The sequence below is a fragment of the Sceloporus occidentalis genome, unplaced genomic scaffold (genome assembly GCF_023333645.1).
Source record: "Sceloporus occidentalis isolate IW3139 unplaced genomic scaffold, rSceOcc1.0.p SCAF_6, whole genome shotgun sequence".
NCBI lineage: Eukaryota > Metazoa > Chordata > Lepidosauria > Squamata > Phrynosomatidae > Sceloporus > Sceloporus occidentalis.
Window position 1 is genome coordinate 42,660,848 of NW_028316986.1, and position 24,622 is coordinate 42,685,469.

Sequence of the window (24,622 nt, forward strand, 5' to 3'; positions counted from 1 at the left end):
GAACAGGCATAACTTCAGACTAAACCAGTTAACAGAATAGCTAGAAAGGCCCCCAGAGCTATTAAATAATTTTATCAACTCTAGCAAGGAAGATTTTGGCCTGGAGGTAAACAACAAAATAAACAACAAAGAGCATCTGCATACTGAACTGCCTTCTATCTGTATTTTCTAGCAGAAATTGCTAAAATAAAAAGTTGGTTTGTAGTTTGCACACGCACTCATTGAATGGTAGAAAACATACTGAAATGTGTTGGTTCTCAGACATTTTTGTTGATATCAAAAGATTTTTGAGTCAAGCTCTTTTTCAACTTCTGTATATGTGAAGTTTTAAATTCTGATATTCCCAAACCAGGGAAACATGTACAGATTGCTCTCTAACGTCCAAGTAAACGAAGTGTTCAAGTGACTGCATCTGCATGTGTGACTCCCTTCATCTATAGTTTAGATTACTGGATCTAATTCCAGATAAACCTCATTTTTTAATTCATCCTTATCAGCAGGATTTTCCGCTTCCCTAAGGACCATACATATCCTTAGAATTTGGGGCAGCAGGAGGTGTGAGGTGTTACCTCTTACATAACCCCTCTTGTTGCAGCATTTCTACTACAGACATTTTCCTGAGTGGTGAAAGTAAAACAGAGCCTAGATTAGCTGCTAACTGCTTCCTTTTTGAAACTTTAATTAATAGATCTAATTCAGATTTTTAACAGCTCTTCTTTGCTTTTTGTTCTTTTTTCCTCTTTTCACACGCTATACTTTTAAAATGTAAAGCTGTTGTGAGAACACAAGGCAGTGTAAAAGTGTAATAAATAAATACATTAAACTGGTGCACATAATAAGTGAGAATATGGAAAATGTGTTTGCAAATATAAACATAATACAGTGTTAGTATAGCTTTCAGAAGGTGTAATAGCCTCTGACACACTGTAAATAGACGGTCAGTGAAAACAAAATCTTAACTTTCCTTTATTATTTGAAGCAGGAATAAGCAAAATGTAGCCTTCCAATCTGCCCATAGTATGATCTTCCCCCTTTCTTAGAGGGGAAAACAATTGAATTTGTTTATTTAAAAATTATTTAAATCTATGTAAGTGCTACAGAAATACAGTCCTCAACAGGTAAACAAGTAAAAGGGACCCATGGTCTGCGATGTCTCTACACTAATGCACAGAGCATGGGAAATAAGCAAGATGAACTCAAACTCCTAGTACAAAAAAGCAAATATGACATAATAGGCATCACTGAAACCTGGTGGGATGAGTCTCATGATTGGAATGTAGAAATAGAGGGATATAACTTTTTTAAGAGAAACAGGCCAAACAAGAAAGGAGGAGGAATAGCACTATATGTCAAGGACAGTTACACCAGTGAAGAGATCCAGGACATCAGTCATGGAAGTGTTGGGATATAGCAACTTCGCATGCTGAGACCTTCTAGTAATGCATGTCTATGGTATTTTATTGCTTACTAACAACCCCTCCTCATTGCCCTTCCTTATTTCCTGTTTACCCATGAGGACACCTAACCTTTTGTTCCCTGAGGAGTAGAAGCAAGGATGAGTCGCCATTACTACTACTTACCTAACTAATCTCCTTGGCTGTGTCCGGAGGTGATGAAGGATGCTGAGGCAACATCCTTTCCTAAGATGCACGTAGACTACCTTTTTTACCTGATATTTCTTGCAACATGAAGCTAGACCTGTGTATCTCTTCATACACATGATTTTGTAAGTAAACTTGTTTCTTTTTCACTTTTAACCAAGTGACTGTGTTTTTATTGGTGACACGTGGGTAAGTGGAGCTAGTTAGCTTGTTCCTGCTCACCTTATGTTCCGCTCTGTTACTCTGCTAGTAAGATTAAACAATCTTGCTTACTTTCCTGAGTTTCTAACGAACCTCAAGAAAGAACTACATTTCCCAACAGGAAGCCAGGTGGAGAGCATCTGGATAAAAATTAAAGGGGAGGGAAACAACAAGGATGTTATGGTAGGAGTCTACTACAGACCCCTCAGTCAGATGGAGGAATTGGATGATGCCTTTCTAGAACAGATGACCTCACACTCAGAAAGGAGAGCTGTAGTAGTGATGGGTGACTTCAACTATCCTGATATTTACTGGAATTCAAACAGCCAAATCCTCGAGGTCTAGGAAATTCCTCACTTGCCTTGGAGACAGTTTCATTGTCCAAAAGGTGGAAGAGGCAACAAGGGGGTCAGCTATTTTGGATCTGATCCTAACCAACAAGGATGACTTGGTTAATGGGGTGCAAGTGGTGGGATCCTTAGGTGGAAGTGACCATGTTCTCCTGGAGTTTGTTATACAGTGAAAAGGAGAAGCCAGGCATAGTCAGACACACATTCTAGACTTTAGGAGAGCGGATTTCAGTAAACTTAGAGAAGTATTGAGGGTGATCCTGTTTTCAGAAATACTAAAAGAGAAGGGAGTTCAGGATGGATGGGAGTTTCTCAAAAGGGAGATACTGAAGGCACAGTTTGAAACAGTTCCATTGAGAAAGAAAAACGGGAGGTGTCTCAAGAAACCAGGATGGATGACTAAGGAACTTTCAACTGAGCCAAGTTTTAAATGGAACATGTATAAGAAATGGAAAAAGGGGGAAATCACAAAAAAGAAATTCAAAGAAATAGCAGGCATGTGTAGGGGTAAAGTCAGAAAAGCTAAAGCGCAGAATTAACTGAGGCTTGCTAGAGAGGTTAAGAACAATAAAAAGGGCTTTTTTGGATATGTCTGCAGCAAAAGGAAGAAGAAGGAAACGGTAGGGTCACTGCGTGGAGAACTTGGCAAAATGCTAACAAGGGACAGAGAAAAGGCAGAATTACTCAACACCTTTTTTGCCTCAATGTTCTCAGAAAAGGATGCTCAACCTGAGGAAAATGGAGAAGAGGACAGAATAGGGGAATTTCAGCACTGAATAAGTAAAGAGATAGTACAGGAATACCTTGTTAATCTAAATGAATTTAAGTCTCCAGGACCAGATGAACTACATCCAAGGGTACTAAAAGAACTGGCAAATGTAATATCAGAGCCATTGGCAATAATCTTTGAGAACTCCTGGAGAACAGGAGAAGTCCCAGCAGACTGGAGGAGGGCAAACGTTGTCTCAATCTTCAAAAAAGGGAAAAAAGAGGATCCCAACAATCATCGTCCAGTTAGTCTGACATCAATACCAGGAAAGATTCTAGAGCAGATCATTAAACAGAATGTCTGTGAACATCTAGAAAGCAACTCCATAATCACAAAAAGTCAACACGGGTTTCAGAGAAACAAGTCATGCCAGACAAACCTGTTCTCTTTTTCTGATAAAATTACCAGCTTGGTAGATGAAGGGAATGCTGTGGATATAGTATATCTTGATTTCAGTAAGGTGTTTGACAGGGTTCCCCATGACATTCTTGAAAACAAGCTTGTAAAATGTGAACTAGACAAAGTAATTGTTACATGGATTTGTAACTTGTTGACCGGCCGAACCCAAAGGGTGCTCAACAATGGCTCTTTTTCATCCTGGAGAGAAGTGACCAGTGTGGTCCCACAGGGCTCTGTCCTGGGCCCAGTGTTATTCAACATCTTCATCAATGACTTGGATGACAGAATTGGGGGCATACTTATCAAATTTGCAGATGATACCAAACTAGGAGGAACAGCTAATATTCCAGAGGACAGGATCAAAATTCAAAATGACCTGAATAGACTTGAAAGCTGGGCTAAAGCTAACAAAATTAAATTCAACACGGAGAAATGTAAGGTACTGCACTTAGGTCGGAAAAATAAAATGCACAGATATAGGATGGGAGACACCTGGCTGAATGAAACTACATGTGAAAGGGATCTGGGAGTCCAAGTAGACCACAAGTTGAATATGAGTCAACAGTGTGAAGCGGCAGCTAAAAAGGCCAATGCAATTTTAGGCTGCATCAATAAAAGTATAGTGTCTATATCAAGAGAAGTAATAGTGCCACTCTATTCTGCTTTGGTCAGGCTCCACCTGGAATATTGTGTCCAGTTCTAGGCACCACAATTCAAAAAGGACATTGAGAAACTGGAGCGTGTCCAAAGGAGGGCGACTAAATGGTGAAAGATCTGGAAACTATGTCCTGTGAGGAATGACTCAGGGAGCTGGGGATGTTTAGCCTGAAGAAGAGAAGGTTAAGAGGTGATATGATAGCCCTGTTTAAATATTTGAAGGGATGTCATATTGAGGAGGGAGGAAGCTTGTTTTCTGCTGCTCCAGAGAACAGGACCTGGAACAATGGATGCAAGCTCCAGGAAAAGAGATTTCACTTCAACATTAGGAGGAACTTCCTGACAGTAAGGGCTGTTCGACAGTGGAGCACAGTCCCTCGAAGTGTAGTGGAATCTCCTTCATCGGAGGTCTTTAAGCAGGAGCTGGATGGCCATCTGTCGGGTATGCTTTGTTTGAGATTTCCTGCATGGCAGGAGGTCGGACTGGATGGCCCTTGTGGTCTCTTCCAACTCTACAATGTTTATCACACTATAATCTTATAGTGCTACTATTCCACTTTAACTGCTCTAGCTGCCTCCTGTTGCATTCTGGTATTGGCAGTTTTAAGGAGGGGTATTTAGAATTCTCAGGCAGAGTTCTCTGCCTGAGAATTCTAAATACCCCTCCTTAAAACTGCAAATCCCAGAATGCAACAGGAGGCAGCTAGAGCAGTCAAAGTGGAATAGTAGCACTATAAGAGTATAGTGTGATAAACACCTACGATTCTATGATTCTAGGGAAGACTGTAAACAGGACACTATGTACCTGCTATCCAAGTGCTAATTGGTGATGGGCAATTATAAGGCCCCATTGATGTTTTTTAATCTTTAAACTAGATTTGGACAGTAGAACCCTCAAACAGAGGAAACACAGAATTGTCCATGGACAGCCATTCAAAGAGAGGATTTTCGGCTCTTCTCTAAAATTAGACATATGGGTGGCTTATATAGGTTGCAGTCTTATACAGAACTGGACATTAGGCCAACTGACTCATTGCCTATATTCCTTCAAGCTTTTGGAATGGATCCTACAATAGTGTAAGCATCTCTGTATGACATAATGCAGGTGAAACGTTTTAAATTTTTAGAGTCACTAAAAAGACTTAAATGCAAGTATATGTTGGTTGTGACCAGGTCGGCTTACCTTTGCCAGTGCTCATAAAATGGACTTGGTATGTTATTTTTAGTATGTAGAGATTAATTCATTTTACTAAAGAAGACAAACTCACTACATTGTGAGATTTGGGTGAATGGGTGGGTGGGGAATAGAAAGATCTGTTTTCTCCCTCTCCAGGACATTCAGTGTCAAACTAGACATGACATGACAGAGATTAAATTTACATATTATGAACAGCAAGATTAAGTGATTGCCTCAGACATTTCAAAATCTGAGAAATTATTATGGCTATACAGAGGGTAATTTATGTACTAATGCTACTATATCACTGTTGCAAATGTAATTGCCACTTCTGCTGTGGTGTTTGACCCAGATTTACCAAATAATCACTGCAAGCATCATCTTTTTTTTCTAAATTCACACTCTTTTCAAGAAATTTGCACTAGCTCACTGACCTGACAGATCTTTAGCAGGAGACTTTCTGTGCAATTTTATTCTTCTTTTAATGTGTGTTTTGGATCAGGTGTTTGAGAAGACACCTAGGAAATTTTGCAATTGAAATCATTTGTTTGTATTAGCATGTGATTTGTGGCAACATTGCCTTTGAAGGCCTTCATTAATGCATCCAAACAACACCTAGTAGAAGCTGCTGGTGTTTGCAAAAGGGTCTTTAAAGTACAGGAGAGGCAGCACTGAATACAGCAAACCTTACTTTCACCCCTGTTGGACAAAGAGGTGCTGAGAGAAATTAACAGTCAACAGAATTCTAATTATAAAAAGAACTGTTTTTGCACAATGCATAATTAACCTGTGCAAATTGAAGCCACATGATATAAGAGGAAACCAAGAATTTCTTTGTCAAATTAGCACCATTCAGATAACCTCCCTGTGTTCCACTGAAGATGACAGGCACAATCCCCCATGCATTGGAATCTATAGCAAACTTTATTGATTTTAATGAGACAGGACTGCACACACCCTGGTATATCACTTTCTCACTGTGTATCTGTCTAGATTATATGGGATCTATCATTTTCTGTACTAAAAGCTGAGACATATATATGGAATAGATTGTCCTTGAAAATGAAATTTAGTACATCTTACATCCTGGAAGGAAAAGTAGAATATAAATGTAATGAATAAATAAACACAATAAATAGTAAAATAAATACATTTCAATAAAATGAATATAGTTGAGCAATAATTCAGGTCAGGATAGGGAGTGGAGACTGCCATGGTCGCCTTGGTCGATGATCTCCGTCTGGGCATCCACAGGGGAAGTGTGGCTTTGTTGGTGCTCTTGGACCTCTCAGCTGCCTTTGATACCATAGACCACAGTATCCATCTGGAGTGCCTGAGGGAATTGGGAATCGGAGGCACTGCTCTGCAGTGGTTCCGGTTCTCTCTCTCAGGCAGATTCCAGATGGTGTTGCTTGGTGACAGTTGTTCGGCTAAGAGGGAACTCAAATCGGGCATCCCAGAAGGCACAATACTGTTGCCAATACTAGTCAACATTTACATGAAGCCACTGGGTGAAATCATCCGGAGACATGGGGCGGGGTGTTATCAGTACGCTGATGACACCCAAATTTGTTTCTCCGTTTCTCAGACTGCTTCAGTGACCAAGGAAGGCATCTCCCCTCTGAATGACTGCCTGAAGTCAGTAATGGATTGGATGAGGGAAAATAGACTTAAACTGAATCCAAATAAAATGGAAGTACTCCCTATAGGCAATCCCAATCCAGGTATGGTGATAAGCTCTCCAGTTCTGGATGGGGTCACACTTCCCCTAAAGGACTGTGTCCGTAGCTTGGGGGTGCTCTTGGACTCGTCACTCCAGCTGTCATCCCAGGTGGATGCGACAGCCAGGAGCGCCCATTATCAGCTTCAGCTGATTCACCAGCTACAACCCTTCCTGGAACGGGAAAACCTAGAAAAGGTTGTATATTCAATGGTAACCTCTTGTCTCAATTTCTGCAATGCGCTCTACATGGGGCAATGTTCGGAAGCTGCAATGCCATGCCATGTTCGGAAGCTGCAATTGGTCCAAAATATGGCAACCAGGTTGGTCACAGCGAGTTCCAAATTTGATTCTATTACACCTATCTTAAAATCCCTACACTGGCTGCCCATTAGCTTCCGGGCACAGTATAAGGTGTTGGTTATTACCTATAAAGCCCTGCATGGCTTGGGCCCAGCTTACCTGAGGGAACACCTTCTCCCATACAATCCTTCCCACACTCTCAGGTCCTCTGGGAAGAAACTACTGCAGTTACAGAGAACTAGACTGAAGACGTTATCTGCATGCAGTGCCAGAGGTGCGCCATGATGCCGCACAACATCTGGAGTGGCACCCAGCATCAGGGTGCCTTGGGAGGGTGGAGTCAGGTGTGCATCATCAGGACGCTACATCCCAACTCTGTCCCCAGGCCGGTCTTTCAGGCCAGTCTGGACAGGGCCTTTGACAAGTCCTGAGACTTGCATGGACACATTAGATTTCAGCTTTAGATGAGAACAAGCACTTATTTAAACACAGTCATACATTCACCACTGTATTTGACCCATGGAGAATTAGTCAATCATTTTACTGAAATAATCTAGCATCCAGGAAAACATGTGATCAGTGTTACTATCTAAATTGTGTGCCTTGTTCATTTTCACAGAAAATTGAATTAGATAAACCATAAAGACTGATGTTCTCTTACTTTACTATTTGGAGATGCCTCTGTACATGATGGTGATGAAAATAACATGCTAAAAGCTTACTACGAAAGAGCCTCTGCAGCTCATCAGTTCTAGATAACATACTTTAGTAACACAGGTAAGAAAGCTTGCATGCTGTTTCTTTATTCCATTTGTCTTCTCATCAGCACCACCCTGCCTCCAAAAAATACATAGAATGACAAGCTGTTTGCTGCATCAGCTTCACCATAAAAAGTAAGATGTTGGTTGTAAAAGGGATTCTCAAAATCTTTATGAGGTCAATTCAAAGATAAAAAATGTGGAAGCTTTCAAGATATCTAGATCTCTTTGCAAAGAAAAATATTGCAAAAAGTTGGGAGGGGGAGTGAAAATGGGTGAAATTGTGACTTCATAGACAAAATTATAATGGAAATATGTATTAAATACTGTATGCCTCTTCTTATACATACCCATAATTAAAATAGAACTTTACTGGAAATCTGTTGTATATTGTTGTAAATGTTATAAAATTATGTATTTTCAGTTATTTAATACTGTTATGCAACTGTGGTCATGTACAGTTGTAAAAGACCCACATTTAGTACATGTTTTATCATAACTTTGTTGTGTGCAACCTCCTGGTTGATGGTGTTTCTTGCACTATGTAGAATCAGTCTTGTTTTGTAATGCTGAAATTGTGACCATCCAGTTGGTTTAGTTTTCCCCCTTTCTACTCCTCCACTACCACAGTGTAATGTCTTGCCTCACAGAGAGAGCTCACAATTTCAAAAACCTGCATATTTCTGGTGAATTTTGACTTGGCCTAATAAAGGAGCTTTGGCTTTAGGCAGGTTAGTTCAGCAGTAGAACATGTTTCTGTAAGTGAGTTCTCTGCTTTGCTTCAGAACAAATAATAGTAACAATCTGATAGCATATCATCAACTAAGAAAAACATAATCTTAAACAGAGGTACCATCTTCCCCCAGCAGATATTCTGTCCTAATTGCTATCACTAATGTGTTTGAAATGCCCATGCTTATCTCTCCAAATCTTTACAATTAGGTTTGAATTGATCACACTTCCCTATTAACACATATGATTGACTGATTAAAAAACATTCTATTATTATGCAAATAAACTACCTCAACAAAACAGGTAATCCCCTTTTGCAGGATTATAAACTAGTTTTACATTTACTGACCCAGCCCTCATAAACTTTACATGTGCTGTTGGACTGTAGTGTAGGAATTTTCGTATGCCATTCTTTGCAGAAGCCTTAAATCCCTTGTCTGACATTTTAAATCCACCATGTAGATTCCAATACACATCATCCAGAAAAAGCTCCTATAAAATGCTTGCCTTTTCTTGTTTGCATGACAAAAAGGGAATAGTAAATCCTACAACTGGAGCAGATAATCACCATTGTGTGAAGAAGACTTGAATCCACATTTCCACCCTTCTGAACTGAGCTTCAGCTATCTGTTTGCTTAACAATATTACATTACCTTTGGAGCTCATAAATCTGTTTCTAATACACATTTGGCATTAAAGACTTTTCAATCTATTACAGTGGACACCAGATATTACAGAAAGCATTTTATAATACAGAGACTTTCACTGCAAAATCACAAGCAGATCTTAAGTCAGATCACTGTCAACAAGAAAAAGAATGAACAGATAAATGCCAACTTCCTTTTTAATTGCGAGGAGAGTACTTCTGCTGTGTGGTTTTTACAATAATCAGAGACTATTTTTCCTTGTTTAGAATGAAGTCCCAAGTCTAGCCTACTAACAAATATAATTTATATTTTATCAAAAGTGAGCTTTGTGATGAATGCTGTGCTTGTGATGCCTTCAGAAATCACCAAAGTGTGTTTAGATCTTTCCCAGGACAATAGGCTATTAAGAATTGGTTAAAGATCACCATTCTTATCATTGTTATAATTTCACAATGCTGATGTGTATAAAGATACAGTCAACTCAGTAAATTACTAACATGAATATAGATCAGCACTACTATACAAGAGCCAGCATGGTATAGTGGTTTGAGCATTGGACTAGGACTCAGGAGAACATAGTTCAAATCCCCAGTCAACTATGAAACCCATTGGGTGACCCTGGACAAATCATGCTCTCTCAGCCTCAGAGGGTGGCAATGGCAAACCCCTCTGAAGAAACTTGCCAAGAAAACCCTGTGATAGGTTCCTTTTAGGGTTACCATAAATTGGAAACAACTTGAAGGCACACAAATTGTAGTTCAATGTTTGAGATTATGCTGGGTCTCTAAATGCTATAATGAAAGAAGATATTTCTTAGAACAATTAATGAAAGAAATCATTGTTTGTTTATTCCTTCCTTCCTTCCTTCCTTCCTTCCTTCCTTCCCTCTTCTTTCTATTTATGAGGTCTTGCAAATACACCTGGCCCTTGTTTCATTCCTTCATTTGCAGTGCAAATCAATAAATCCCTGGTTTCTAGATGCCAAGAACTTGAACCCGTTTGATTTAAAGGAGAAATTGTACCAGGATAAATCACTGTCAAGGATTTGAATTTCAGGCTTATACATACAATTTAATAGTCCCATCTCAAGCACCAGCCAATTGTATTTGTGTGGAGCCATCTTCTTTTTACTCTCAGGTGCCTTCTATGGACTGTGGGGGCCTTTTCACCACATTTTACAATCCCTGGAGCCATTTTAGGCCCTGAAAAGTCCTTTTAAAAAAACAAGGAGTAAATTGGAAATGACTTCCAGTCACCTCCTCTTTTGAAAAAATGACTCTCCTAAGGGCATTTGAGAGGCACACTTGGGGTTTTTTTGCAGCAGGATCTCACAGGAGCTAGCCTCGCAGTTGTCCACCCCTGATATAGCATGTTCACTGTAAGCCAGAATTCAGTGGATTGGTTTCTGAGATTCTCTGATGCATGAAAATGAGGCTTATCACTTCCTAAGTGCCAACAATCATGAAGAAATAAGGGACTCATCAGACATTGTATACCTGGCATTCTCTCTACAAAATTCTTCACCAAACACTTCTGCACAAATTTAGCTGTCATAGAATAGAAGGAAAGATAATCTTACATAGTGAGCAAGGAACAGGAGGTTGAGTATAGGTCAGTTCTCATTGAGAGGAAGGAAGACAAGGTGTTCTCCAAGCATCTGTATTAAGCCTGGTACTTTTAAACTTGTTCATATATGTTCTGAAATTAAGGATGCATAACAAGAGGCCAGATTTGCAGGTGGTCATGCCATTCATGGTGACAAAAACAAAACTGAAGTCCAAAAGAACTTCATGCTGGCTGAATGGCCAACAAAATGGCAAATGTAATTCAGTTTAAGTGAGCAGTGCTTCTTCTAGTGTTGCAAATCAAAAACATAGTGCACCTATTTTGATTTTTTCTTACTATGGGGGGGGGGGGAGAGTGATAGGAAAAAGAGTTAAAAGATAAGGCAGGAAAACAGGAAGTAAACACTTCTGTAACATCCCATATTTGAGACCAGGTAAAGCCAGTGTGGTGTAGTGTAGTTGTCTGAGTGTTGGACTACGACTCTGGAGACCAGGATTCAGTTCTCAGCTCACCCATGAAACCCACTGAGTGACCTTGGGCAGGCGACACTCTCTCAGCCTCAGAGGAAAGCAATGGCAAATCTCCTCTGAACAAATCTTGCCAAGAAACCCCCGTGATAGGTTTGTCTTAGGAAAACTGTAAGTCAGAAACTACTTGAAGGCACAGAACACACACACACACACAATTGTACCATATTTGAAGGTCCTATCTGAAAGTACATCATGCGTGAAGTGATACACATTGAAGTGTATCTAACAGTCTAACTTCATTTATACACTGAGGTAATCTGAGCAGGCTATGACTGATCTGAAATAAAACTTGTCAATATCACAAATGTATGGCAGAACTACATTTGGAATATCACATAGATCCGATAGGCACATCTCAGAAGAATATTGTAGAATATTGTAGAACTGCAAAAGATGGAAAATCACCAGAGAACTGGAACAATTTGTTTATGAAAAAGGCTACAGTTTATGGACTTTTTTTAGTTTCGGAAAAAAGCAAGTAAGAAGGAACATAAGAAAAGTTTACAGAATCATGCATAATATGAAGAAAATAGACATCTTCCTCCCCCTACCATAATGTCAGAAGCTGTATCATCCAAAGAAGCCAAATAATGGATGGTTCATTACAGAAAGTACAGAATTCACAACCACAACAAATGGTGATACTTACCAACTCTATATAAGGTGAAAGGAGGATTAGACAAAGACATGGAGGATAAAGCTAGCAATAGCTACTACATGTTACCACTAGTCAGAGGCAATATATCTCCGTCTACCAGTTCCTGGGGTGATAGCAGATTCATGTCCTGTTTTTGGGTTTCTGATGGGAATTTAAAAATATCATTCAGTAACCTTGTATATGGAGAAAAAAAGAAATAATCAGACCTTTATGAATGGAAATATTACAGAGAGAAACCAAGGCAGACCTTCCAAAACAATTGTTCAAAGGGAAAGAAGTCCAATCATTGAAGGTTTGTTCCTCCACAATTAACATTTAATGCTATTTAATATTTACATGAAGCCGCTGGGCAAGATAATCCGAGACATGGGGCTGGGTGTTATCAGTACGTTGATGACACCCAGATATGTTTCTCCATATCTCAGACTCCTGCAGTGACTAAGGATGTCATCTCTCCTCTGAATGAATGTCTTAAAGCAGTAATGGACTGGATGAGGAGAAACAGACTTAAACTGAATCTAGACAAGACGGAGGTACTCACTATAGGGACCCCTAATCCGGGTATGGAGATTTGTCAACTGGTCCTGGATGGGGTCACACTTCCCCTAAAGGACTGTGTTCTCAGCTTGGGAGTGCTCCTGGACTTGTAACTCCAACTGTCAGCTCAGATAGATGCAATGGCCAGGAGTGCTTGCCATCTGCTTTGGCTGATACACCAGCTGCGACCCTTTCTGGAGCCAGGGGATCTAGAAATGGTGGTACATGCACTGGTAACCTCTTGACTCGACTTCTACAATCCACTCTACATGGGGCTACCCTTGAGCCAAGTTAGAAAACTTTAATTGGTTCAAAATATCACAGCCAGACTGGTTGCCGGTAAATCTAGAGGCGACCACATAACACTAATCTTAAAATCCCTCCACTAGCTGCCAGTTAATTTCCAGGCACAGTACAAGATGTTGGTTATAACCTTAAAGTCCTGCATGGCTTGGGCCCAGCTTACTTGAGGGAGCACCTTCCTCCATACCCCCCACACTCAGGTCTTCTGGGAAAAACCTACTGCAGCCAAAGAAGACCAGGTTTTATATGTATTTTGTTTTATATGTATTTTGTAGAATGTACATCATTGGCAAGTTTCATTTTTATCAAATTTATTGTTTGTATGTACAGTGCTGTGTAAATCTACAGCGCTATATAAATAAAGTATAATAATAATAATAATAATAATAATAATAATGATACCAGATTGGCTGTGGTAACTCAGAGGGCCTCCTTATCTGCTGCTCCTAAAGTATGGAATGACGTGCTGGAAGAAATCCTACATCTCACCCCTCTTGACGCCTTTAAAAAGACTGTCAAGACAGATCTCTTCCGGTGGGCCTTTCCAGACTGACCTCCTATCACAATGATATGGATAGTTCCTGTCTGCCCCAAGATGTCTCTCTTCAATTTGCCTATTTTAACAAAATTTAATCTGTATTTTATATTGTTATTTTGTTTAAAATAGGAGGTTTGGGGATTATATAATCTTCGTTATGTATGTATTATGTATTTTATTGAAGTATTTTTGTGTTATTGTAACCTGACTCGATCTGTAAGAAGAGGTGGGATATCAATAAAAATGTTGTTGTTGTTGTTGTTGTTGTTGTTGTATTCTATGATAATTGGTCCAGGCCTCAGAGGGAGAGAAGAATGCTGGACCTGATCCCCCCCTCCCCATTCCCTTATCCTTTTGTGTTGTGTCTTTTTAGATTGTAAGCCTGAGGGCAGGGAACCGTCTGTTATCCCTTCTGTTGTAAGCCGCCCGTATTCCCAGTGATTGGGCGGCATATAAATAGATTCTATTATTATTATTATTATTATTATTATTATTATTATTTGGTATTGGTGAAGTGATGGATTTTAAGGCTCTGTTCCTGAAAAAATAACACATTTCTGCAACCAGCTACATATTGTAGCTTGAAATAAACCTAACATGCTATATTTAAAAACCATTATGAAAAGTTTGCAAATAACCTTTAAAAATGCTCAAACTTATATTCTAAGACATCTAAAAATATTTTTAGTTGCTTTTTTTTTAATGCCTTGGCTGGTTCAGGGACAGAAACCATCAAAGTGTTGTGATTAATTATGATTTTTACAATGCACTTGTTACAATTCACAATCTTGGTAAAAGAAAGTATGTGGACTATGAAGATTCCTATGGTGAAAATTATGTAATATGTTTATTGGTAAGCCACTGAATTTTTATCTGAAATGATAGCCTTGTCAATCTTTATCATAAAATGTCTAGAATAGTAGTTTACTTTTCCTGGTTAACCATGTAGTGTTGAATGCATAGTTGATGTATGTGTGTACTAGGGATGGACAACTTGAGGCCTTCCATATTTTGTTGGCTATCAGTCCTAGCAATGGTACATAGTTGATGGTGAAGGATGATGGAAGTTGCAGTCTGGCATCTGGAGAATTTGCTCATCCTGGTGTATATCATAGATTTTTATTTTAGCAGCTTTGGAAGCAGGCTTTTGGAATCAACAAGATCTGGTGTGAGGCTTTGTTGTTTATGAAACAAGATCCAATAGTGTTAGAAAACACTCATTGTGTGTTAACAAAACTGAGTGGTTGCTGAATTATCTTCCCACCCACACTGACAAAAACCCCATAAATGTGTATTGATGGAAAACCTGTCATGCAACGCATGTAAAAAGTTACTGTGTTCATATGTTTTCCTTTGTGGAAACAATGTAGAAGAAAACACCATGAATGAAACGGGTCTGAGCTGAGTCCACTGATTCTTTTGAGGAGTACATGACCTTGTAAATATAATACAGGAATGCTGTGAGGTGTTGCTGTGGCTTTGCATACAAAGGGGATGTAACACTTCCAAGTCTTCTGCTTCACTTCTGCTTGTGGAATTTGTTATGCCAGTGGTATCGGACTTGCCATATAAAGCCCTTACATCAGCCGTCCTTCCCATTCAGGCAGCTTCCAGCCTTACAGAGCTATCTCTTCCCTGCCAAGAACAGCTTGTGCTGAGGAGAGGGACTGAAGAGATCTTTTTCACAGCTGACTGCCAGGCAAAGGATGGCTGTGAGCTTTAGCTGGGTGGTAACCTGTGCCCTCTTCATAGCTAGCCCTGCCAGTGGATTTAGCGAAAAAGGACTCAAGCAGATGTTGCTGGAGAAACTAGGGCTTCCTGAAGTCCCTGTCCTACAGAAGACAGACCTAGAGAATCTGGTCATTCCAGAGAAGATGAGAAATAGATACATGACCTTGCTGAAGCGTCACCGAGTGAAACGAAGAGCATTGCCAAGTCTAGCTGGGATCCTCAGAGGAATTCCCGGCAATGCAGGTAAGCTTCCCTGTTATTCTTGTGTGTAACTAAAAGCAGAGCTTGGGGTGTACTTTTTTTGACATCAGCTCCACGAAACTGCCAACAAGCATGGCTATTGGGAGGTGTATTCCTAATAATAATAATAATAATAATAATAATAATAATAATAACTTTTACACTCTCTGAAAAAGCAAGATCTGAGTCTCAAATCACAATCAAAGGCCTGTTACAGACAGCCAAAATAAAGCTGCTTCGAGTCACAGTGGAGGTATGGTGTTTCAATGATGCATGCATCCTAAGAGTCCAGAAGTCGCACCAAAGCCACGCTCCAGACTGGAGCATGGCTTTGGTGTGGCTTCTGGACTCTTAGGATGCATGCATCATTGAAACACCATACCTCCAAAGTGACTCGAAGCAGCTTTATTTTGGCTGTCTGTAACAGGCCTAAATCTGCTTTGAAATGTTTATGGAGTTAAACTGTCAAAAAGCAAAAGCACTGAGTTCAAATCGCAGCCATTTTTACCTTAATATATATCCAAAGATTAAATCTGAATCTCAGGATGTTTAAGTATACTTGTCCTAAAAATGATAATAAGGTGGAGTAGATAGCTTTGCTCAACAACTAAAGTAGGGCAAGCTTGAGTCCAGTAAAGTTGCCTCCTTGAATTACTTTCTTATGCCTAGTTATTATTGACGTTATGTTGCCATGTTAAACCAAGCACTGTTCACATGATTAGTTCATCAAACATTCACTTTGTTATTCATAGCATTAATTGGCATCACCTTTTGCAATCCTGAATGTGCTTACTTCAAAGCATGATATTCTGCATTTAGGGGACTTAGTCCCAAATAGTGATAGCTGAAGCCTACACGCTTGTTCAGAATTTAATGGAATTTACTGACCAAAATCCTGTTATTACTTCTGAATAGAGTAGACCCATTGAATCAATGACATTTAACTACATGTTGATTCACCATTCAACAATTAATTGAATGGGTCTAAATATAGTTGGGATTAACCAAAAAAGATGCCAGCCACTGTCTGGTAAATACAAATGTTTGCAACCCAGATGGTAAATCTTATGCCTGTCTGCTCAGAGACAAATTCTGTTGAATTCAATAGGACCTCCTCCTTGTTCAGTAGGTATAGTGTTGTAGCTTCCTAACTGCATTTAAACCATGAGTTTAATAAGTGTAATAAAAGAGGAGAAACAATTATAAGATGCTGCATAGTTGCCGCTATAAAAGAACATACACACATTCAACTGATAATTCTGCAGTGAACCAGGTCTCTGTGGCTCAAGCCACATGGTGAGCTGAAATATATGATTCCCCAACAACCAAGGAAGAGTGAGAAGTGTGGAAATTTTCAGTTTGTTCTGCTAGAGCTGCCACATGCAATGTTTTTAAGTGCTAACTATTCAGTTCATGGTCTTCCATTAAAAATAACTTGGTGCAGCCTTCCCCAAAATGATGCCTTTCCAGATGTTTGGCACTATAGTTCTTATTAGCCCCATATAACATGATCAGTGGTGGAGGATCATGGGTGGTGAAATTGAAAACAATCCAAAGTCACCAGGTGGCCTATGCCTGATCTAGTCTAAAATTATTATTTTTAAAATACTTCAGCCAGAGGAAATTTTTGCATGAATTGTGCTTTGGGTTGCCATATAAGGTGCTAATGCAGGAATTCACTGAACCAAAATATGATTCCTGCCATGCAGTTGACACAGTCTGTATTGGGCCATATTTTCATCATCATTATTGGGACAGAGAGAGAGCAATGTGGGGTAAAATTTCAGAGGTATAATAGGGATGTACTTAATGCCAGTCTGCCATCTATTCAGAACTGCTTTCCTCTAAATCAGTGCTTCTCAATTATTTTCTGTCATGCCCCCCTAGGAAGAAGAAAACATTTCGCGCCCCCCGCTCGACTGTAAATAGTATCATTTGTCTATAAAATTGTTATAAGTACACCTCTGCATAACAGAGCCTCGCGCCCCCCTTTACTGAGCCTTGCGCCCCCCCCCCGGGGGGCCCGCCCCACTATTTGAGAAGTACTGCTCTAAATGAACAAACCCCACTGCTTCCTCCAAAAGATTTCCTTTCTATAGCTTAAGATGCCTTTCTTTTATCTGCTGAGATGCATATGAAGAAAAATATGTTGGATTTGATGATGCATTTTAAACAACTGCTGTGACAAGAGATGATCTATTTTCAGGAGTGCCTTGTAGATGTGTTGGACTGCAAGTTCCATCAACCCCAGTCCATGCAGCCATTGAATAGTATAGTAGTCTCACACATCTGGAATGTACTCAGTTGGAGAGGACTGCTGTGCTGTAACATAAAAATGGAGCATGTAAGATAAAAATGGAGCATATGAGATAGACATGATGATGAACTGAAGTACTTCTGCTCTTCCCAAATGCAGATATTTCAGGAGATGTCCTCTATTCAGATGCCACCCGCCAGAATCTGATCTTTGACATGGAGGGGAGGATACCTGAAAACAGTGAAGTTACTATGGCTGAACTGAAGCTTTTTAAAAAGCCTGTGAACATGAAAAGCCTGCCCCTCAGGCAGTCTCAGAGGCCAGTCATGAATGCCAGGGTGAGCGTTTACTGGGTACAGCTTCAAGACAATGGAACCAACCGAACATCTTTGATTGATTCCAGGTATGAATGAGGTACCCAGTCAGTTAGTTCAGTAAACCTGCATGAAACTCAGTTGAGGGATGCAGTTTCAGGGAAAGAGAGCAGAGATCCCAGGAACACAGAAGCAACTTCATTCGGATATATCAGGTGGAAACTGGGGTAGGGCAGGGGAAGTAGTGTGAATATTAAGATTATGAGTTGTGATTAGTGCTAGCCCTTTGGTTAAACGTGGATGCAGGCAGATTCAGGGTGCTATGAAATGGCAGCAATTTTTTGGTTATTTAATTGGTTATTGTATTTTCACTGCCAGGGAGAAGAGGTGCTTGTAGAATTTCCTGTCTCATGTGCCAAAATAACATGGCTGTTGTTAGTTTAGGGATGGGCAAATATGTGTCGAGTCCCTCCCCCCCCAACCACACATAGTATCCGCCTTACCTTCTTGTTGTTGTAGTTTTAATCTGCATCCTGGCTGCACCTTCACTACTTTTGTTTTAGATATTATATATCTTGACCTGGGTGGGAGAGGAACACAGTATGCTAGTGAGCATCAGGCAGTACAGTGTCCTAGACCGGCCCTGGTGGCTGTTCTTTTGTTATACTTCACAATTATCTGATATACAGTTTCTTCTTAGAAATGATCATGAGATGTCAGAACATAATAAAATAATAATAAATAAAAAAATTATTTCTATCCCGCTTTTTGCCAGGTAATCAAAGCGGCGTACAACAAGTTAAAATACATCCATATATATATATATATATATATATATATATATATATAATGCCCCCCTTAAAACAAGATTAAACAGTATACGATTAAAAACTACATATTAAAAACCAACAAATCCAAAGAACATGAGTTGGAGGTGTAGGCATGTGTGTTGACAAGGTTTCCCACTGCAGCTCTGCCTAAATGGCACTTCTATATTTGACCTCACTGTTGCCAACTTACATGTGACAGGCAATTCATGCAGTTCCCACTCATACCATGTGTTAATAAATTGTACTTAAATATTTGTATTTGCACAGAAGGAAATATCAGAAAAACCAACATTTTTTGCAATTATAGCTATATTGACTTAATTGGGACTAAATACTGTTGAATGCAAAAATCATAAGTAGTATTATTGTTGTTGTTGTTTCGTAACATTTTTTTCTGAAGCGTTTTTCCTGGAAAAATTGGGGAAGTGAAATTCTAAAAACTATAATAACAGGAAGATTTTTATGTAAGACTATGTACAGGATTAGACTGTTGCAATTCCTTGTCTTAATTTCATTTTCTCAGGATTTTTTTCTTAATGAAAATGAGTATTTTATGTTTGCTTGACACTGTGGAGGATAGGTATATGATTCCCTTCTTTCTCACGTTAAAGTTTTAGGCTATATCTTCGTTGTGAATTCTTTTCCTATTTAGGTTAGTTCCAATCATGGAATCTGGATGGAGGAACTTTGATGTCACACAGGCTGTACATTTTTGGCTAAAAACCAAGAAGACTGGGCCAATGCTCCTGGAGATCTGGATTGAAGGAGAAAGACTAGGCAGCTATGCCTCTGAAATGGCCAAAGTGGTGCGCTTTACTTCTCAGGACCCTTCAGATAAGGCACTTGGCAAACCTGAGTTGGTGCTTTATACTCTTAATTTGGAAGAGTATGGGTAAGTATCAGAATGTACATGTTTTTTTCATCTGTCCTTTCATATAGAAGAAAATCCCAGGAATCCATTAAGTACAGGCAAAGCCAGTAGGCCATATAGTTGCCTTCCCCACATTTTCCACCAATAAGAGTGTGCGTTCCCAGTGGAACTCATTTCAGAAATGCTTCTCTGAACAGAAAAGCTGAATCCAGCCTTTACTTTCATTGGTTAAAAGAACCACCAATGCTTTCTTAGGGGAAATATATTATTTTATATTAGGGCCTTCTTGGTAGCTGCTCCTGGGCATTGGAACCCGCTCCCTAGGGAGGCTAGAATGCCTTCCCCCTTAATCTCCTTCTATTGGCAAATTAAAACTTTTCTATTCCAGCAAGCGTTTAGGAACTGTCTGCATTTATCTTTTCTGATGGATTTGTATTAAATACTTTTAATTCTATGGATAATTAATTGCATTATAATAATAACTTTATGTATGCTTTTACTTATGTTTTGTATGTACTTTTAACAGTATTTGTTTTAATTTTTCTAAACTGCCTGAGTCCCAGTTAAAGGATAAAGGCAGGATATAATTGGATGAATCATTAATAAATATATAGCAATAATAATAATAATAATAATAATGTTTATTTGTATTTTCCCACTTCTCCCAATGGATCGAAGCGGGATTACAACCAAAAATCTCCATACAGGCAATCATGTGTAAAATACATATCATAAAAACAGCACAAAGTATAAAAAATTCAATTACAGTAATTGCAGGGCAGTGGGCTATTATGACTGGAGGTGAGTTCTTTATAGAAGGTCAGGTGGGTATGCCCACCGGAAGAGATCCGTCTTTAGTGCCTAATACTCTTGTTAGTCCTGACTAGAGTAGACTCGTTGAATCAATGGAATTTACCTATATGTTGACTCGTATAGCTGAATCAACTGTGTTCTTTAGATGGGACTACCCTACAGGATTTCAGGCCAACATTATATTATATATGATATATTGTATGTTTACCATACTGAAGAGCCTCTGTGATGCCATGGCTATATGAACCAAGAGACCTTTGCCCAACAAAAAGCCCGCTTAGTGGTCCTGGATCAGTTGAAAACTCTTTAATGTATCTCACATCCTTTTTATGAGGATAAATTGGGGCAGGTGGAAAGAAGCCATGTATCCTTAAAAATAAAATAAACACACAAACCCATATTGGTGCTCAATTTAGAAGAAATAAATCTGTGCCATTTCAAATATCTGCAAGCTTCAGATTATCTGGAGCTCACGTCTCTTGAGTGTGTATAGTCCTGATGTCTCAATTGCATATAATAAAGCTATTGTTTTTTGCTTCTTAACAGAGGACCTGGAGACTGTAAAGAGGAAACCTTGACAGAGAAGACCATCTGCTGCCGTCAGGAACATTACATCAATTTCCGTGAGCTGACCTGGACTCAGTATTGGATTATTGAGCCAGCTGGCTACCAGGCTTACCACTGTGTGGGTGGCTGCCGGCAGCCCAAGAACTTGCTGCGCCATTTTGGCTATGGAGAGCGAACCTGTGCTGTGGTGGAAAGTTCCCCACTTCCCATGATGTACCTTGTCAAGAAGGGAAACTACACAGAAATTGAGGTGGCAGAATTCCCCAACATGATTGTAGAAAAATGTGGCTGCATAATGGACAATATAGCAGTGGTCTAGCTATGTACACACTGACACATTTGTACTGGTATTTCTAGCCAAACTGAAAGAGGTGGCTAGCTCTGGAACACTCTATTCCTGCTTTAATCACAGCTGTAAATGCTGCCTTGTAACAGACTGCTCCTAATGCTACTCATAGAACACCTGTGGCATTTTGAATTTGGTTGCTGGTTTTGTCCATAGCATAGTTTTCTTCTTTCATCAAAGGAATACAATTATGCTGCCACAAATTGAAGCTGCTCCCATTTGGACTTTTCCACAAGAGGCCAAAATAACAAAATCTAGCAATACAAAAGTTTGTACCAACAAAATGCATTTCATTAACATGGGTGGGAGGACTTATATCAGGGTGGTTCAAATGTAGCCTGTGAGCAACATGACCTTGGTTCCCTCGTTACATTTCCATGTTTCTTTTTTTCCTTTTTAATCGTAAAAGTGCTAAAGTGATATAGCATTTTAGCACTATGACTATAATAAAAAACAAAATATATTAGAAAGGGAATGTGCATACTGGCAAAGGAGCATGAGGTAGTCAGTGATGAGTTCCTGGAGGGGATGGTAGGAGGGTGAAGGAAGACCACATCAACCCTGCAGTTTAACTGCACCTTAAGTGGCAGAAGAAACAGTTGAAAAGAAACATGCAGATAGGTAGCACTCAACTCCACTATTATAAACCAGCAACAAACCAGGGCCAGACCCTGGTTATATTGAGGGCACAACTGGAGCTGGAGCAGAAACTATTATTAGAAACTTTGAGATCCTGAAACAGAAAGCCCTGATATTTACCAGAAATATTGGGCAGCCTGGGGAGCCCTTGGCGCACAGATAGGCAGGATATAAATAATTTTTATTATTGTTATTGTTATTATTAAGAGATCATGATTAAGAAAACTTGGAATTCCCTCCTTGAAATATCACATCGGTCTCATTAACTTGCTAGGTAGATTTTGGCAAACCATTGTATTTGACTCTTCATCTGCAGTATGAGGGGTTAACAATAGTTCCACAGATACTAAAGTTCATTCATAAGAATTAGCTATGTGCACTGGCCCTTGTGAGAAACTATGGCCTGTTACAGACTGCCAAAATAAAGCTGCTTCAGGTCCCTTTGGAGGTATGCTATTTAAATGATGCATGCATCCTAAGAATCTGGAAGCTGCACCAAAGCTGCACTCCAGTGCTTAGGAATGGAGTGTGGCTTTGGTGCAACCTCTGGACTCTTAGGACCCATGCATCATTTAGGCAGGATACAAACCGCCGCTTTGCGGCGCTTCCCCGCTGCCGCCGTTTGCTCCGTGCGGGAGCTGCAGCAGCCAAACCGCACGGCTCCCGCACAGAGCAAAAAAGAAGCTCCAAAATGGAGCTTCTTTTGGAGTCGCGTTTGCGACGTAGCGAGGCGCCAGGGGCGCACTCGCTACGTCACAAAGGACGCGACGCGTACGGACGCTCAGCGTCTGATACGTCAAGATGGCTGCGCCCGTATGAACAGGGCGCCGCCATCTTGTACGTATTCAATACGTATTAGGGTTGGGGGGGCGCGGAAGCACCGCCCCTTCCTAACCCTAGTACGTATTGATGACGTACTATTTGGCAGTTTGTATCCCGCCTTAAATAGCATACCTCCAAAGAGACCTGAAGCAGCTTTATTTTGGCAGTCTGTAACAGGCCTATAACCTTCATTTGTGGTATTCCCTTTCCCTCAAATATCTGCATGGCCCATAGCTGTTAATTTTCAAGAAAATTGTTATGACCATTTCTTTAACAGCCAATGCACTCTTATAAAAGTGGTGAAGTATGCTTTTAATCTTTGTTTTTATATAATATTATATTTTCTTACAATTTTCTTGTACATTATTTTATAAGGGCAATAAGCTCTGAAAGGATTATTAAAATTCTTTGATAAATTAATGCATAAAAATAATTTGAATGATCATAGCACAAACAGACAAGAGGCAATGACAACCTTAAAGTATTATAAACTATACATGCAGCAATAAATCTATCTCACTATTTCTTTCATCTGTCTTTTCTTCATTGTCTGATTCTTTGTTTATATAAGGTGCTTGCACACACTCTGAACAAGGCACATATAAATACTACCTACTATCCTCTTGCGCTAAAATGAGCTGTGAAAATGCTTTTCCTCCATGTCTTATAGGCATGCCAGAAAAGATAGTGGTTGAAGAGAAAACACACCTTTTTTATCTAATATCCAGTTCCTGGCACAATCTATAGTCCTTGCTACTAGTTTGACATTTCTATTAAAGCCACATGAACACTATATTTTAAATTTTTATCTGCTTTATCCATTTAATTTCATATCATACTGACATACTGGAAACTGAACTAGATAACCCAGTCATCTACAACTGTAGTTTACAACTGAATAGGAATTAGTGTTACGGATAATTTCTCTGTGTTTTTTGTGTGAAGTGTTTAACAATTTAGGACTGCACTTAATTCTCCCACTGAAACCAAAGAGATTTAAAAGTGTGTGGGCTTGGCTGGATTGCACCCATGGAAAGTAAGAGCACTGTTGATTTTGAAGAAGAATTTTAATGTGTGTATGGGACTTAAAAATACTTAGAATCATAGAATCATAGAATCCTAGAGTTGGAAGAGACCACTAGGGCCATCCAGTCCAACCCAGTGCCATGCAGGAAATCCAAATCAAAGCATCCCTGACAGATGGCCATCCAGCCTCTGTTTAAAGACCTCCAAGGAAGGAGACTCTATCACCCTCTGAGGGAGTGCATTCCACTGTCGAACAGCCCTTACTGTCAGGAAGTTCCTCCTAATGTTCAGGTGGAATCTCTTTTCCTGTAGCTTGCATCCATTGTTCCGGGTCCTGTTCTCTGGAGCAGCAGAAAACAAGCTTGCTTACTGTAGTTTTGATCACATAGCGTCTACACAGAGAAAGAACTGAAGCTGAGAGATATAAAATATCCAATAAATGTTTGCTGAACAGATAGATGAACATTCTCACAGGTCTATGTACATTAACAGGATTCTGTTCTGAATAGTAAGTTATTATACTATAACAATTATAAGAACTGTCATTAGCACTTATCTGTAAAGAATTCTATGATATGTATTCTCCCTCAGAAGGCAAATATAAGTGTTTATGTTGAGGAGAGATTAAGAAATCCTGTAGCCATAGAGACTTCTTTGAAAAGCATGCTTGCTTATGTTTCCAGGATCAGGTTCTTTCCCAATTGTAATATAATAACATTG

At 39.5% G+C, this 24,622-nt stretch overlaps 1 protein-coding gene across 1 annotated transcript; it reads left to right on the forward strand.

Moving 5' to 3' along the window:
* The first annotated feature begins 15,084 nt into the window (after nucleotides 1-15,084).
* Nucleotides 15,085-23,248, forward strand: LOC149310669 (left-right determination factor 2-like). Its single transcript, XM_089528340.1, has 4 exons — nucleotides 15,085-15,420; nucleotides 17,834-18,077; nucleotides 19,471-19,710; nucleotides 21,049-23,248. The coding sequence occupies exons 1-4, from the start codon at nucleotides 15,153-15,155 to the stop codon at nucleotides 21,386-21,388; spliced, it is 1,092 nt and encodes a 363-aa protein (XP_089384466.1). The 5' UTR covers nucleotides 15,085-15,152; the 3' UTR covers nucleotides 21,389-23,248.
* The last annotated feature ends 1,374 nt before the right edge of the window (nucleotides 23,249-24,622 follow it).

Excerpts from the sequence above, each read along its gene's own strand:
- LOC149310669 (XM_089528340.1), top strand. The coding sequence starts at position 15,153 with ATGGCTGTGAGCTTTAGCTGGGTGGTAACCTGTGCCCTCTTCATAGCT. Across the intron at positions 15,421-17,833 it reads AGGAATTCCCGGCAATGCAG|ATATTTCAGGAGATGTCCTC; the intron begins GTAAGCTTCCCT and ends TCCCAAATGCAG. Across the intron at positions 18,078-19,470 it reads ACATCTTTGATTGATTCCAG|GTTAGTTCCAATCATGGAAT; the intron begins GTATGAATGAGG and ends TTTCCTATTTAG.